The 13589-nt window shown below is 37.1% G+C and overlaps 2 protein-coding genes and 1 long non-coding RNA gene across 3 annotated transcripts; 1 reads left to right on the forward strand and 2 right to left on the reverse strand.

The window, feature by feature from the left end:
• Positions 1-3600: 3600 nt before the first annotated feature.
• LOC149678290 (uncharacterized) lies at positions 3601-4409 on the reverse strand. The gene is made up of 2 exons (XR_016366259.1): positions 3825-4409; positions 3601-3766 (listed from the first exon to the last, which is right to left on the reverse strand). It is a non-coding gene; the product is annotated as an uncharacterized LOC149678290 (long non-coding RNA).
• Positions 4410-9402: 4993 nt separating this feature from the next.
• On the forward strand, positions 9403-11038 carry LOC149678291 (uncharacterized). Its single transcript, XM_089837116.1, has 3 exons — positions 9403-9744; positions 9832-10127; positions 10403-11038. The coding sequence occupies exons 2-3, from the start codon at positions 9937-9939 to the stop codon at positions 10845-10847; spliced, it is 636 nt and encodes a 211-aa protein (XP_089693242.1). The 5' UTR covers positions 9403-9744; positions 9832-9936; the 3' UTR covers positions 10848-11038.
• On the reverse strand, positions 11030-12915 carry LOC149678292 (uncharacterized). The gene is made up of 4 exons (XM_089837117.1): positions 12741-12915; positions 12205-12339; positions 11484-11631; positions 11030-11296 (listed from the first exon to the last, which is right to left on the reverse strand). Exons 1-4 carry the CDS (start codon positions 12845-12847, stop codon positions 11138-11140), a joined length of 549 nt encoding a protein of 182 aa, XP_089693243.1. The 5' UTR covers positions 12848-12915; the 3' UTR covers positions 11030-11137.
• Positions 12916-13589: the final 674 nt, after the last annotated feature.

Raw genomic sequence — 13589 nt, forward strand, 5'->3', positions numbered from 1 at the left:
GTAACCTTTACCTCGAAATTCTTGCCATTATAAATTCGGCTAGCAGTAAAGAGTCTCTGTTTTTCGAGAGTTGAATGCCGTTGCAAAAATACAGACCGTTAACTAGAATTTCCTCTTTCTTCGTCCTCAAATTATATTTGATTACCCTGAAAGTGTAGAAACATAAACTTATGCGCCAGCAAACACAGGGTGTTTCTGATAATTCTGCCATATATTAAAGGGGTTGTTCTTTGGGTCAAAGAACATGAGGTCTAAAACATTTACTTTCAGAATGACGGACCGCCAAACATTTGCCAATAAAAAAAGGCAATTGGCACACATGTGGAGTAAGACATGTCAGCCTGCCTATCTTGTTTAGACAATTTCAATATACTCCAATCTAAGAACGTTAGTGAGCCTTTATCTAGCAGAAGTGTACGTTTAAAGGTAGAAGTGTGCATAAGCTGACAATGCAAAGTAGTTCAAAGTGTAATAGCACAGGAGTGGTCATTTTGAACAATATCTTTAAATAACGATGGTACGAATTAGAGAAACATTAACTTCAAACTCTTGTCCTGTTACACTTTGAACTACATTACACTTACGCTAGATAAAGATTCATTAACGTTCTTTAAATAGTGCTTAAAAATAAATTCGAGTGATCTTGAAATACCAGAAAATTTACATATTGGTATGCCTATCTCGTTCATGTACTTACGATCCAGTGTTATCCATTGTGTTGATCTTCCCAACTTTATTACCCGCGGATGAATTAAACATTTGCGTCGCGGAAGCGATGTAAAGCGTTTGAGATGAGGCATCATAGTCCAGGTCGTTCAAATATGGGTACTTGAGGTTACCAGCTTCATCGTATGAAGAAAATAGTTCTTTCCAAGCATCTTCATAGATATTTTGAACAAGTTTATAAAATCAGGCTCCTGGATTAGAATTTGAATAATATCTACTTACAATGGCACGTTTTCAAATCGAACGAATATATTCCGTTGAAAGTATCCAACGCTAAGAGAACTCCGTCAAATACACGCAATCCCAAAAACCTCCGCTGACCATTTTTAGGTCTGGCTGAAAAACCAAATGGAAGCCTTATTAATTAAAGGGATTAACTGATGGGCAAGATTTATTTCATTTTTAATCGAAAGAGCGTCAAAAATAATGGATATAGCAATTGGAACCATGTTTTTATCTACAATCTATATATATTAAAGAAGATACAAGCAATTAAATTTCCGTAATAGTCTTCCCCGCCCACAAAGCACTGGGGTGTACCCCTATTGGACTACGAGTACCACCTGACGCATTCGTCCAATAGGGGTACTCCCCAGTACTTTGTGGGCGGGGAAACCTAACGTGTAGTGGCCATTACTTGAAACTTAATTGCTCGTATCTTCTTTAATATTGTAGATGGGAACATGGTTCCAATTGATGTATTCATTATTTTATAAGCTCTTTCAATTAAAAAAGATAAAATTCAAGCAAAATAATGGAATAGTCATGAAGTTTACCAATTTCGGGTAGTGAAGTTATTGAAGTTTCGTTGAATTTGACTATCTGACCGTTTTCAGTACCAGAGTAAAAATATCCTACGGTGTGCGTAAATGTACGTGCATTGGAAAATAAATTATTTATTTATTTAAATAAGGAAATCAGTAAGGATTTCTCGCACTTTCTTTCAAGCATAATATCATAATAATTTTGTTAGCTCTCTTAGGGATTTACTTATCTTTAATTATAAAGCAATTACCATTATATTCAACTATAGATTCCGGCGCTATAATTTTCCCGTTTAGTAATTCATCGCCGTTTACGAATTTCACTTTCTCAGAATCTAACTTTGACACGAATGGCTCAACTTGCCGAAGTTCGTCGATAGAAATGCTGTTAATTAACAAAGTAATTATGATTTAGTTTATCATGCATGGCTCCATGATAAACCTATATCAAATTAAGAGCGGTTTGAAAAGGGAACACTCGCCTTGACAAAAAGATAAATTATTAAATATGAAACAGGTTTTTTTTCTCCCAAGAACCTCGGAACTATATCTGAAGAAATCGGATTGTCCGTAGACTTGATGAGCATTCGCAACCCAAAATACAAGGCTTACAATATTTCCAAACATACTTTATTGACTTTACCGATTTCGCTATTCGATATCGTGTGGATTGTTATTACTTTTATTCGGGTCACGATTATTGTAAATGTATTTTTTTACTCATACGTAGCTTTATATGAATTTCTGTTTCACGTGATATTCACGTAAATAGGAAATTTTTATCCAATTGAGTTTGTATGATCACAACTTAGATTTTAGAAGTTTATTTTGCTCTTTTCAACTTTTTCCGATACAAAGTTAGAAACTGAAGGTTTTACGACTTATTGTTTGACATATTATAGTTTTTGATGACTGTTTTGTCTGAGATTCTTAACTGTTATGTTTAAAAAAAAAAAACGAAATATAATTGCGATGCGCTTATCCAAGCCAATATCTAGCAAAATACATTACCATAAGTTCGTTAATGAAACTTTTACCAATGGATAGTTTTGTAACTTGGACGGTGCTTTTTACCTCTCCGAGTGACGATGACGTCACGGAGAGCTATTACACTGGACGTGTCTGTGTGTCTGGTTTGAGTCGAATCGGTTTCAATATTGTTCGCGGCGTGGCGCTATAGAGGCGCTGCCCTAAAGCAACCATCTATCTCCATTCCAGTTCATCTGTGTTTAATGGCCTCAGTCAAGAACTATATTTTTAAGTAGTACCTAAAATGCATGTATATATTGTGTGGAATAGTGATTGGGAAATATCACGTGATACTATCTTGGAACGACGTGGCGGATAGATTCAACGGTAATGCCGATATCCATCACAATGCACTGACAATGCTACGAAATTCGCGCATGGAAAATAAGCTTGCTGTAGGGCGGCTTAGACCCTGCATAACACATTGTATATCCCTTTTGTAAATTGAATTTGGAAAAAATTGTGGGTCAAGACGAAAACCACTTCATATTTCAATCGTCTACGCCAATTCTCAAGTGTCCATTACTTCTGGGCTTGAGTATATCGTACGCCTTCATTTTTAATTATATATTCTTGCTAGGAGACTTACCTACTTCACGTTGCCATGTTTGTAAGCCTATATTTTGACTGTGGCCACTGACTCTTAATCAAGCGTTATATTTGAAATTCCAGTGTTATAATGAACCGAAATACCTGTAGAAGTATAGGTTTACCTATGCAAATTTTGTCCCATTCTTAGACTGAGGACACTATACCTTTCGTTAATGAATATGTTTTAATCTACATATTTATTTTAGCCTATTCTATAACCATTAACGTATTTGTTGAGTTGGTGCCTGACCATTACTGAATATAAATTTAATTATCTTGAATATGGAGCAGTAACAAAGCTAACTGTAATTATATCAACCTATGCAAATACTTATATAATAGCGTATAATAGAGAGTTTAAGAACATTGTTTGGCATTTTGTATTCGTAAAGTTTTAGTTTCTCAAATTTAATTTGAATTCTTGAAATTCAAAATATAATTTGAATTCATGTTAATAATAACAGTCTGGGTTGATTGCTTCGAAGAAAGCTAGTATCAGGAGCAGATGACAAAGGAGTCTCGGACGCTAGCTTCCACAATATAGAGGGCAATGGGACCCGCGTACGTCACAGCTGTAGCGGTATCGTTTGCCATAGAGGCGCTATCAGACATTATAGCAGACGATGCTTTTGGTGGATTATATCTGGCACCAAAGTCTGCTGGGAATTTGATTTGTAATAACGGACTAACTGTGGCTACTGAGGTTCGTCTTACCCGATCGCGACATAAATATACACAATATAATTACTTTATTCAAACAGCCGTAATCGTTGGTATTAAGATAAAAGATAAGACTACATTTTGTGACCTTAAAGGTAGGAATTAATTGACTGCTACAAGAGATTGGAAAAGAAATCACTGTCTCTTACTTTTTGGGTTTTAAAAGATCGTGAGTGATTTCTTTTCCCAACCTCTTGTAGCTATCATTTAATTCAAGAAGAAATTTAGAAAAATTTGGCACTGAAACACATTTTAGTTACTCGCTGGGCTTTTCATTATCAATTTTAGTCTATAAAAAAAGATTAAAAAGCCGTTGAAATCCATTTTTCAACTGTAATACTCGTTAAGCCTAGGCTAATTATAAGCAGACGATACGTATTTTTAAAGAGAGGCTCCATACGCGATTTCCCAGATCTCCTTTCGAGACTTTGCAGCCACGCTATTGGTTGGAAAATAAAGCTCAAATTTCCTACGAGAGGTGGCACTGGCGTAATGATTTTGGTTAATAACCGTGACGTTCGCGGATCCCATCGCCCTCTACATTATGGAAGCTAGCGTCCGAGACTCCTTTGTCATCTGCTCCTGCTAGTATTGATTGAAATGAAAAATAAAAATAGCAAGTTTGGTTTTACGGAAAAAAGGTTTTACTATTGCCTCTCGGTGGTACGTATGTTACCGAGAAGTTCTGTCCTGGACGTTGGGTGGGTGTTTGTGAGTCTGTTGTTACACCGCATTCACAGAAAAAATATGGAAAATTGTATTTCGTTACGTTGTTTTTTTCACTGAAGTATACCAATCATTAACTACCTACGTATTCAACTATTGGTAACTATATAGAACCATAGGTTAAAAGCGTCACCTGGATTGGTTAAGGGAATTTCCTTGATAGATACAACATTGACACATTTTTGTTGAAGAACTAAAATACTTCAGGCGCCGTCGTTACCATTCCTAAAGATTGACGTGGGTATATAAACAGGTGTACAGTAAATACATCACAAATATATCTAGGGTTCCTAAATGTTTTAGAGACGTTTATTTCCCCCTCTGACTGACGTATGTCAAAGAGAGATATTACACTGGACTTTTTAGTATCTCTCTGTCCGTCACCGCTTTCCAACGTAGCTGTTACTTATCAATAAAGAGCAGATAAATAACTGGATCTATAGTTCTCTGGATAGGCAGAGGTGGTATTTCGGTTTCTCAACTTGTTGAATTTTCTATGCATATGGTCATTTTGATACGCTTTCATGCACGGTTTTCGATCATTTTCGTAAACGCTCTAATGATTCTTTTGTGTAACAGAGGCAAAATTTAAACCAATATCCAGCTTCTAGCCTTCACATGGTTATTGAATGCGCGCATATTGCGAGGTGCCACTAAAACGATACATTTATCAGATAGCGTACCCTGGGATGGGATTTAAATATAAAATCTAGATTGAAGAACTTATTAAAATGAACGCTTCCGTAGCTGGTAAATTTATTCGGTTTTGCGCGGTAAATGTAAGTAAAAGTGACTGTTTTGAACAGAAACGTTTCGCCTTAAAATTTGTAAATAGAATATCACGTTAGTTAAAAGGAAACATTGATCTTAATGTTTAAGCTTTTTAAAATTAGCAAAATAATTGCTTTTCATTTTCGTTTATCATTTTAATAAATGAGCGTTTTTAGAAAATCTAAATAATATAAAAACTGACTGAATATTGTAGAAATACGTCACGAAACACTGTCCAGTGAAATTCGTTAGTTGAATCAGTTTTCAAAAATCATGTTACTACTTTCATAAACAGTATCAGTCAGCCAAAATAACTTTCTAAAATAAAATTAGTCAATAAGAGATATGGTTTACCCAAGATAAAATGTACTTCATTTGTACTAAAGATTTAATTTGGTTGAAACTACTATAGGCTATGATAGTGTGCGAAGACGATGAGAAAGGATTCATATCTGGACTATTGGAGACATTTTATAGGGCTCTTATTTCTCAATTGCAACTACGGTAAGAATAAAAATTATTATTTAAGTCTCAAATGTAATATACAGGGTGTTTCTGATAAGTATGCCATAAATTAAAGGTGTGTTCTTTGTGTTTTACTGAGTCAAAAGTGTCAAGAACATGGGGTCTAAAACATTTAGTTTCGTAGATACAGGCCCCCAAACACTGGCCCCTAAAACAAGGTAATTGGCACACATGAGGAGTAAGACATATCAGTCTGTCCAACTTGTTTAGACAATTTCAATAGCCTCCGATCTAAGAATCCATTAATTTATGTCAAAATTATCAGGAACGCCCTGTATAATGTAAGGGCGTATGGTTGATGTAATAATAACCTATTTCACAGGTACACGGTTCAATTCTTGCCCGACGCTCGAGAAACTCAAGGAAGAGCTTATGGTGAAGGGAATGGCACTGGACTGATCGGGGCTCTTCTGAGAAACGTAATCTATCCGCGAGAAATCTTGTAGCGCAAGGTTTCAGAGGCTTAACTCTAAAGAACTCTTACCGTCTTACGTAAACTGGGGGGGGGGGCAAAGAAGCGGCCGCTGATTCGTCTTTTTAATTTAAACCCTACTGCGCAGCTCGAACGCGAACAGAGCGGCCGCTGATTCGTCTTCCCAAATGAAACCCTATTACTGAACTCCGGTGCGAACAGCGCTACTGCTTATTCGTCCTCTTAAATTTAGACTACAGAGTCAGGTGGAACCTTATTTAAATTGTAATCTTAACGGGGTACTTCACCTCCTGCACAGGAATGCGACTTTTCGATCATGCCAATCCCACTAATAGAAGAAAATCACCGGTATTTATCGTTTACAAATACCTTTGGTGAAATCAAATGGAAAATGTTTTCTGGACGTCCTAAAATATTGAAGAATGGTTTTTTCGTCATTTTGACCTCTTTCGATTTACAGGTGAATAATTTTTTTTAATATAATAGAATATCTTATCAAATACTCCCAGCGCCATCTATGAAATAAATATTTTAATATATATTCTGGCACTGTTACGCGACCACATGGCCAATGGCTGCATATAAGATAGACACAATTTCATGACTCAAGAGGTCCTTGATACACAATTGCGTCCGTTACATTTGCCTGAACTGATTACCTCTCCGAGTGACGTATGTCACGGAGAGGTTCTAATTTCGACGTGTCGGTGTGTGTGTGTGTGTGTGTGTCTGTCTGTTGTTATTGACTTACACCCCAGGGGACCGTGTTCGCAGTTTCCGAATTGAAGCAAATGTGTTCGCTATTTCCGGACCGTATTCACAGTTCCCGGAAATTTCAAAACTTGAATCTATCCAGAAATCAACTGGCCACTATTACTTCATCTGACTAGTCAATTGTCTATTCTACATGAATACCAATCTGTACTTATTGGCTTCAAACACCACCATTTTGTGGTCTTTGTCCATTCCACATAGACACCAGTCTGTACTTACTGGCTTCTATCACCATCATTTTCTGGTCTTTGTTTTTGTCCATCCCACATGGACACCAGTTTGTACACCTGGCATCTATCACCACCCTCTTCTGGTCTTTGTTTTTGTCCATCCCACATGGACACCAGTCTGTACACCTGGCTTCTAACACCACCATCTTCTGGTCTTTGCTTTTGTCCATCCCACATGGACACCAGTCTGTACACCTGGCTTCTACTCCTTAAGGTTAAGACATACGCGGCGATCGGCCAGGGTTACGAGAAACGTCCGGCCTCCCAATGGTGGGGCTTCCACCAAAGGTTCACGCAATTGCGCTGTTCTTATCCATAGCTGCGATTCGACACCTTTATATACTATCTATTTGATGAAGGCGAAGCAACCGGCGTATGCTTCATTTCAAACGCCAATATTAGTCAAGTCTCTCAAGAATGCTTAATTGTTCTTTTTCAAAACGATGTAACGCTCAATAAGGCGAACAACTATCGAAGAAAATATTTAATATTAATTATATTTATTTTAATATTTAAGATAATCATGTCTCTCAACTCAAAATTTATACGGAAAGGGTAAAACAGCAGTCTATGTGTTTGTCTATATGTGTCCGTCCGTTGTAACACTAGTGCGCTGCGTTAGAAGTTCGTTTTGTTTTGATGTGTAAAGAAATCCTTCAGAACCTTAATATTCCCGTTTTCCATAATATAAAATGAACATGTGGAAATATTTTTCGTAATTATGATGCATTTAGTACTTTTGTAGCTTTAAAGCTCCGTTTCATTTTGATATTCCAAAGATTTTTTTTAATATTATTATTTAAAATGGATGTTTATATATTACTTAAGCTATACTACATCTGTTTATAGCATAATCCTTTCTAAAGTCACAGTGAATACAAGCACAACGCTGCTATGCTGGTCAAATGAACTTTTATTTGTCAATAGGCCTAGTGAACCAAAAAGTAAACGTTTGGGTTTGGTTTTCGTTTCTGTATGCAGAGACATTAACGGTTCAGAGTGAGCCGAAAGTTAAATACACTTTGAAATAATTAGGCTTAGATTTTATAATCATGGTGGAAATCTGGGCCGCGTTCAGCAGAGCCCAGCGCTGCTAGCAGTGTCCTACATAACGGGATTTTGTTTCTTAATTTTGACGTCACGGTGCTTAGCGCTGAGCTAGCGCGGTCTTCAAAGAAAATAGTCGGCTTTTTGGATAACGTGACGTAAAACGCGTAGTTCTCAGCTTGGCGAAAAAACCATGGAGGAATTAATACAAATAGCTCTATGGGACTATAGCTATTTAATTGGCGTGAAACCAGTTGATCACGCGAGAATTTTAAGAGATATGTTAGTTTATAATTTTAATTATAAAAGTTGTTATCTATCTCTATAAATATGTTATCATACAATTTTTGTTAAGCCTTGGTACCTTGCACGCTTTATTGCGCTAGCGTCATTTATAAAACGCCGATGACCGGAGAAAAGCTATGACGACAGAGCTCACCGGTAAACATTTCCAAAATCCGCTGTCTTTTTTGGTGAGCTCTGCTGAACGCAGCCCAGACCAGTGAAAGGTCTGATCGTAATCGGATAATAGCTTCGTGTTTTCATGCTTTTTATGGTACGCATTTACTTTCAGTGTGTGTAGCCACAAATAAGCTTTGGTGTTATGTAACGTTAAGTCATGTTGTTAAACTAAGAAAATCGTTGAGGTGAAACGAGAGGATAGTGTTTACATGCCAACCCTGTTGTGAATATGGCTTTGAACATAGAGGGCATACAGTTGAGGAGTAGAAAATTGGGCCTTTACAAACACGTAAAGGTAATATCCCTCCAAAGTTTTATCTCTTCACTTCCCGTTTTTCCCCCCATCGGATGACTTTAATGTGTACAAGTATATCATTATTGGATGTAAAATGTCGTCTGATTTACAGTAAATTTGCTATGCTTTGTATACTGCTTTAATATTTCATAAATTTTAACTTAAGAAACATTTCCATATATGGGTAAATAAGTTTGTATGTAGTCGTCTTGACTCGGAGAGGTAATATTTTGGTTTTCCCAACTTGTTTTTCTACTAGAGTGATTGAATTTTTGTAAGACCCATTTTTATAAATTTTAGGTTTGGCTGACAATTTTGGCATTTGTACTTGGGATTCCATCTATCTGGTCGACGATCAATAATTTCGCCACCAAGAAATATCTTCGAGAATATTTCCAAAAGTTGTTCGACGTATGTTCCGTACTGGTGTTTCAAGGGGTGGATTTCCGTGATGGTACACCTTCTAAAGTTTTGTACTTGACTTGGGTATTCGCTGTCATCGTCATTTCATCCTCGTTTACCGGATGTTTGCTGTCAAAACTAACCCTGCCCGATCCGCCAGATGTATTGGAGTTCTTAACCGACGTTCTCAAGTATCCCAAATTTCAACTGTACGTTGTCGAAAGCACTCCTCCGCACAGATTGTTGGAGGTAATATTTACCACTTTATAAATAATGGAACATGAAGCGTTGAAACAAGTTGTCGACTATTGATGAAATGTTGTACATTTTATTCAGAATTCGGACCCGAATTCAGATCTGGGTCGAGTTTGGAGGCGTATTGAAAAGTACAACAGTATTATTTCATTCCGTCCTAACGACTTTTTAGAAATAGTTTTGAACATGGGAGCTGGTTACAGTGTAGGACTGTTGACTTTGGAACACGCTTTGTTGCAAGGACTCAGATCATTTCTGGGATGTGATATGCTACCGGGTGCCTTGTACCTGCCCGAGAACGTAGCTCTTTTCGAAATTAATGCCTTTGCATTCAGGAAAGATTTGGACCTCGATCTTGCTAACAAGATAAAACAAATGTAAGATGTTGAAACAGTTAAGACATCATCAGACTCATCACTCTTTGAAATTGCTTATTTTGTTCTTATTTTAAAGCATAGCGCGGCTCCAGTTGACTTTACTTACGAACTCCAGTTTTGGCTTCGCCTTTGCCAAGCCAAACCTGTAGTTCAGGAGGAAAGTCCCCTTGTAGGGGATCCACTGGAGCCGGATATGTTTTAAGAGGATACAGTGTCATGTTTCTTCTATTATTCCATTCTGATTTTAAGTATTGAATATATCGATTTATTTTCAGTGAAACATATTTCTTTGAAAGTGGAATTCAAGAATACCAGTTCGGCTTTATGACGTGGACCGCAATAAATTGTGTCTACGATCGTAACGAGAATCTGCAGTCGGCAACAAAACTAAGCTTGAAATCATTGGGTTTTCCTTTCACCTTGTGGATTATTGGCATGTTTATCAGCACTGTCATTGCTGTGTATGCTTGGAAAATCAACAAAAGGAACAAAGTTTCCAGGGAACTCGCCGATCAAGACGTTGAAACCGCTGATCAGGAATCTGATGATCCAATCAAAACCGTTGATCAGGAACCTGCTGATCCAATCAAAACCGCTGATCAGGAACCTGCTGATCCAATCAAAACCGCTGATCATAAACCTGAAATCTCATTCGACGTCACTGTTTGTGACTTGGAACCCGAGGCCGTACCAAGTACAAGTGGATATTTTGAAAATTGAATGCAATTGTGAAACAGAATTCTCTGTGGCACTAAGTGTCCTTCGATTGCTTGAAACCATTTGCTCAACTCGTTTTGCCTAAGAAGCCTCAATGATGAACTCCCCATGAATTATAACTCTTAGTACCGCTTTGGCCTTCTATTGCAAAGGCATCATTCTGCCTTCAAAATTTATGCTTGTGTTTATAATACTTAAATACGACTCAATTTTATTCTTTTCTTATTCAACATTATAAATGGGCACAACGAAATTAATTATTAAAATACTCTAATTGACTGGGGCCATCTGCATTAGTATGGCTTTACTTTTAAAACGTAATCATTCGTAACTGATCCAAAGTACAATTGTCCATTGAAGTCTGTTACTTGCGATAACGTGCAAGGCAAATTTCCATTTGGAATAATTATTTGTTTCGTCGAACCATACTCGTCAATCTCCACGGCCACGCACTGTAAAAATTCGAAAGAGAAACCATGCAAGTTTCGTATAAAGCGGTTTAGAAAATTAGTTTTAGGAAATAATTAAAATTAATAATGAATAACCCATAAGAGCCTTCACAAACCAACTTTAGAACATCACAACTAAATGGTTTAAGTCCATAAAGCTTAAGAAAATGTATTTTAGTATTATTATTACCTCCAAATATTGTTCGTTTGTCAGTGTAACAGATCGTGTAACAGAAACCCAATAACCGCCATTCGAACTCGGTCGTACACTATCCGGTGATCCCGGTGTCTTTGTTAGAACACTCAATGTGCCAGCATTAGGTCCCTTCAAAATGTACCTGAGAGAATAGGGAGTAAGATAATGTATAAATACTAAGGTATTATAGATTGCAAAGAATCCCAACTAGGCCAAAGGTTCTCCACCAAACACCCGTTACACCATCAGAGGTGAAGGGTGACAGGATCTCTCTCGAAATTCGGAAGTAGCTTGGTCACGTGGGGAAAACGAACTATAGAGTGCTGTCAGTTGTGACGTCAGATCCAAGGTTAAACGTCACGAGTCTGCCTTTAGCAATGGGCGACCATGACGGTTACCGTTTTCTCTTTATGGGAAAACAGCATGGGTGACGTCACACCGGCGCTTCTGACAGCACTCTATACTATCTCTCAGGAGAATCGTGAGTGGTGGGTTTGAAATTTCGCTCATGCGCAGAGAAAGAAAAAATACGAATTTCCCTTTCACTCACAAGGTTGGGGGATTACAAGTCATATTTTCTCTGCTGAACATGGGAATTCATGTTCGAACTTTACGAAGACATGATTTTGTATACATATTATTATTATAGCTTATCTGAAATATTTTTCTGCAATGTTTGAACCATTTAGGTTAGTATAATAGCGGTGAATTTTACCTAGAAACTTTTGATTTCATATTTTCAGATATCAGTAAATAGTCGCGGTTTTTTGATAGTTGAATCCCGTTGCAAAAATACAGATTTCGAACCAGAATCTCTTCTTTCTTCGTTTTCAAATTATATTTGATAACCCTGAAAGTGTACAATTTAAAAAAAAATTAAATCTTGAAACTACGATAGATCGCTAAAATTAAGTTCATAAGATGTTCCATAATTATGGCACTACTTATACTTCATAACGTTAGTGACATACAGCTCGAGCTAGTTCGAGAACGACAAGCGAGAATTGAAGACTACACACGGTGGTTAATTTTGCAGGACTTCGATCTTCCTATTTAGTCTGCATTACTAAGCCTTTGACAGCGCCTCACCAGGCGTCGCTTTAGGAGTCTAATCTATGATGTTTGACCGACGTCACTTCATGACAAGTTCCAGTTTGTAACCAATGACAAGCTTATGGAACATATCTTATGAACTTATTTCGTCAAATTCGAATTTAATTTCTTCTAAAAAATTATATTTTTTGTACTGACATTCCCGTGTCATCCGTGTAGCCGATCCGCTTAACTTTTACAATTCCTGTCTCATTATATTCTTGAGTTACGGAAGCTATGTAAAGCGTTTGAGACGAGACATCCATGTCAACGTCATCCAAGAACGGGTACTTAAGATTGCCATACTCATCGTATGAAGAAAACAATTCATTCGATGCATCTTTACGGGAATTTTGAATGTGTTTTGTAAAACCAAATTACTTCTTGGTACGCAACATGTAGAAGTATCTTACAATTATTACATGGCTTCAAATCGATCGAATAGACTCCGTTGAAAGTATCCACCGCTAGAAGAACTCCGTCAAATACACGCATTCCCAAAAACCGCCGAATGGGATTTCTACCCCTGGCTTAAAAACCAATAAAAACCGTTCAAATTATGGAATACAGGACTGTCCTATAATTCATATACAGCCCTATATTTTTGAACCTGCCCTATATTATCCTAATGATCACTGAATCCATACAGAACTAGAAGCTTTTCACTGTTGTAGAAAGCTAATGAATTGCATTCACAAATGACAGGCAACACTTGTCTGTACACTATATTAGTTACCTATTTCGGGTAGTGTGGTTATTGATGTGTCGTTGAATTTGACAATTTTACCGTCGCCAGTACCAGCGTAAAAATATCCTGTGATAAATGTTCAAATAAATAATTTTTCTCGCCAAATCGATTATTTTGTTGTAAAGCAATCTCTACCATCGTATTCCGCCATAGATTCCGGCTTTGGAATTTTGCCATTTAGTAATTTGTTACCGTTAACCAATTTCACTTTATCAGTGTCTAACTTTGACGCGAATGGACCCGCTTGCCGAAGCATTGAA

The sequence above is a fragment of the Phalangium opilio genome, unplaced genomic scaffold (assembly GCF_054372755.1).
Source record: "Phalangium opilio isolate 3A_F unplaced genomic scaffold, DU_Popi_V2 ptg000042l_1, whole genome shotgun sequence".
Taxonomy (NCBI): domain Eukaryota; kingdom Metazoa; phylum Arthropoda; class Arachnida; order Opiliones; family Phalangiidae; genus Phalangium; species Phalangium opilio.

Excerpts from the sequence above, each read along its gene's own strand:
- LOC149678291 (XM_089837116.1), top strand. The coding sequence starts at position 9,937 with ATGGGAGCTGGTTACAGTGTAGGACTGTTGACTTTGGAACACGCTTTG. Across the intron at positions 10,128-10,402 it reads GCTAACAAGATAAAACAAAT|TGAAACATATTTCTTTGAAA; the intron begins GTAAGATGTTGA and ends ATTTATTTTCAG.
- LOC149678292 (XM_089837117.1), bottom strand. The coding sequence starts at position 12,847 with ATGGATGTCTCGTCTCAAACGCTTTACATAGCTTCCGTAACTCAAGAA. Across the intron at positions 12,340-12,740 it reads TACACGGATGACACGGGAAT|GGTTATCAAATATAATTTGA; the intron begins GTCAGTACAAAA and ends GTACACTTTCAG. Across the intron at positions 11,632-12,204 it reads ATGAAATCAAAAGTTTCTAG|GTACATTTTGAAGGGACCTA; the intron begins GTAAAATTCACC and ends CTATTCTCTCAG.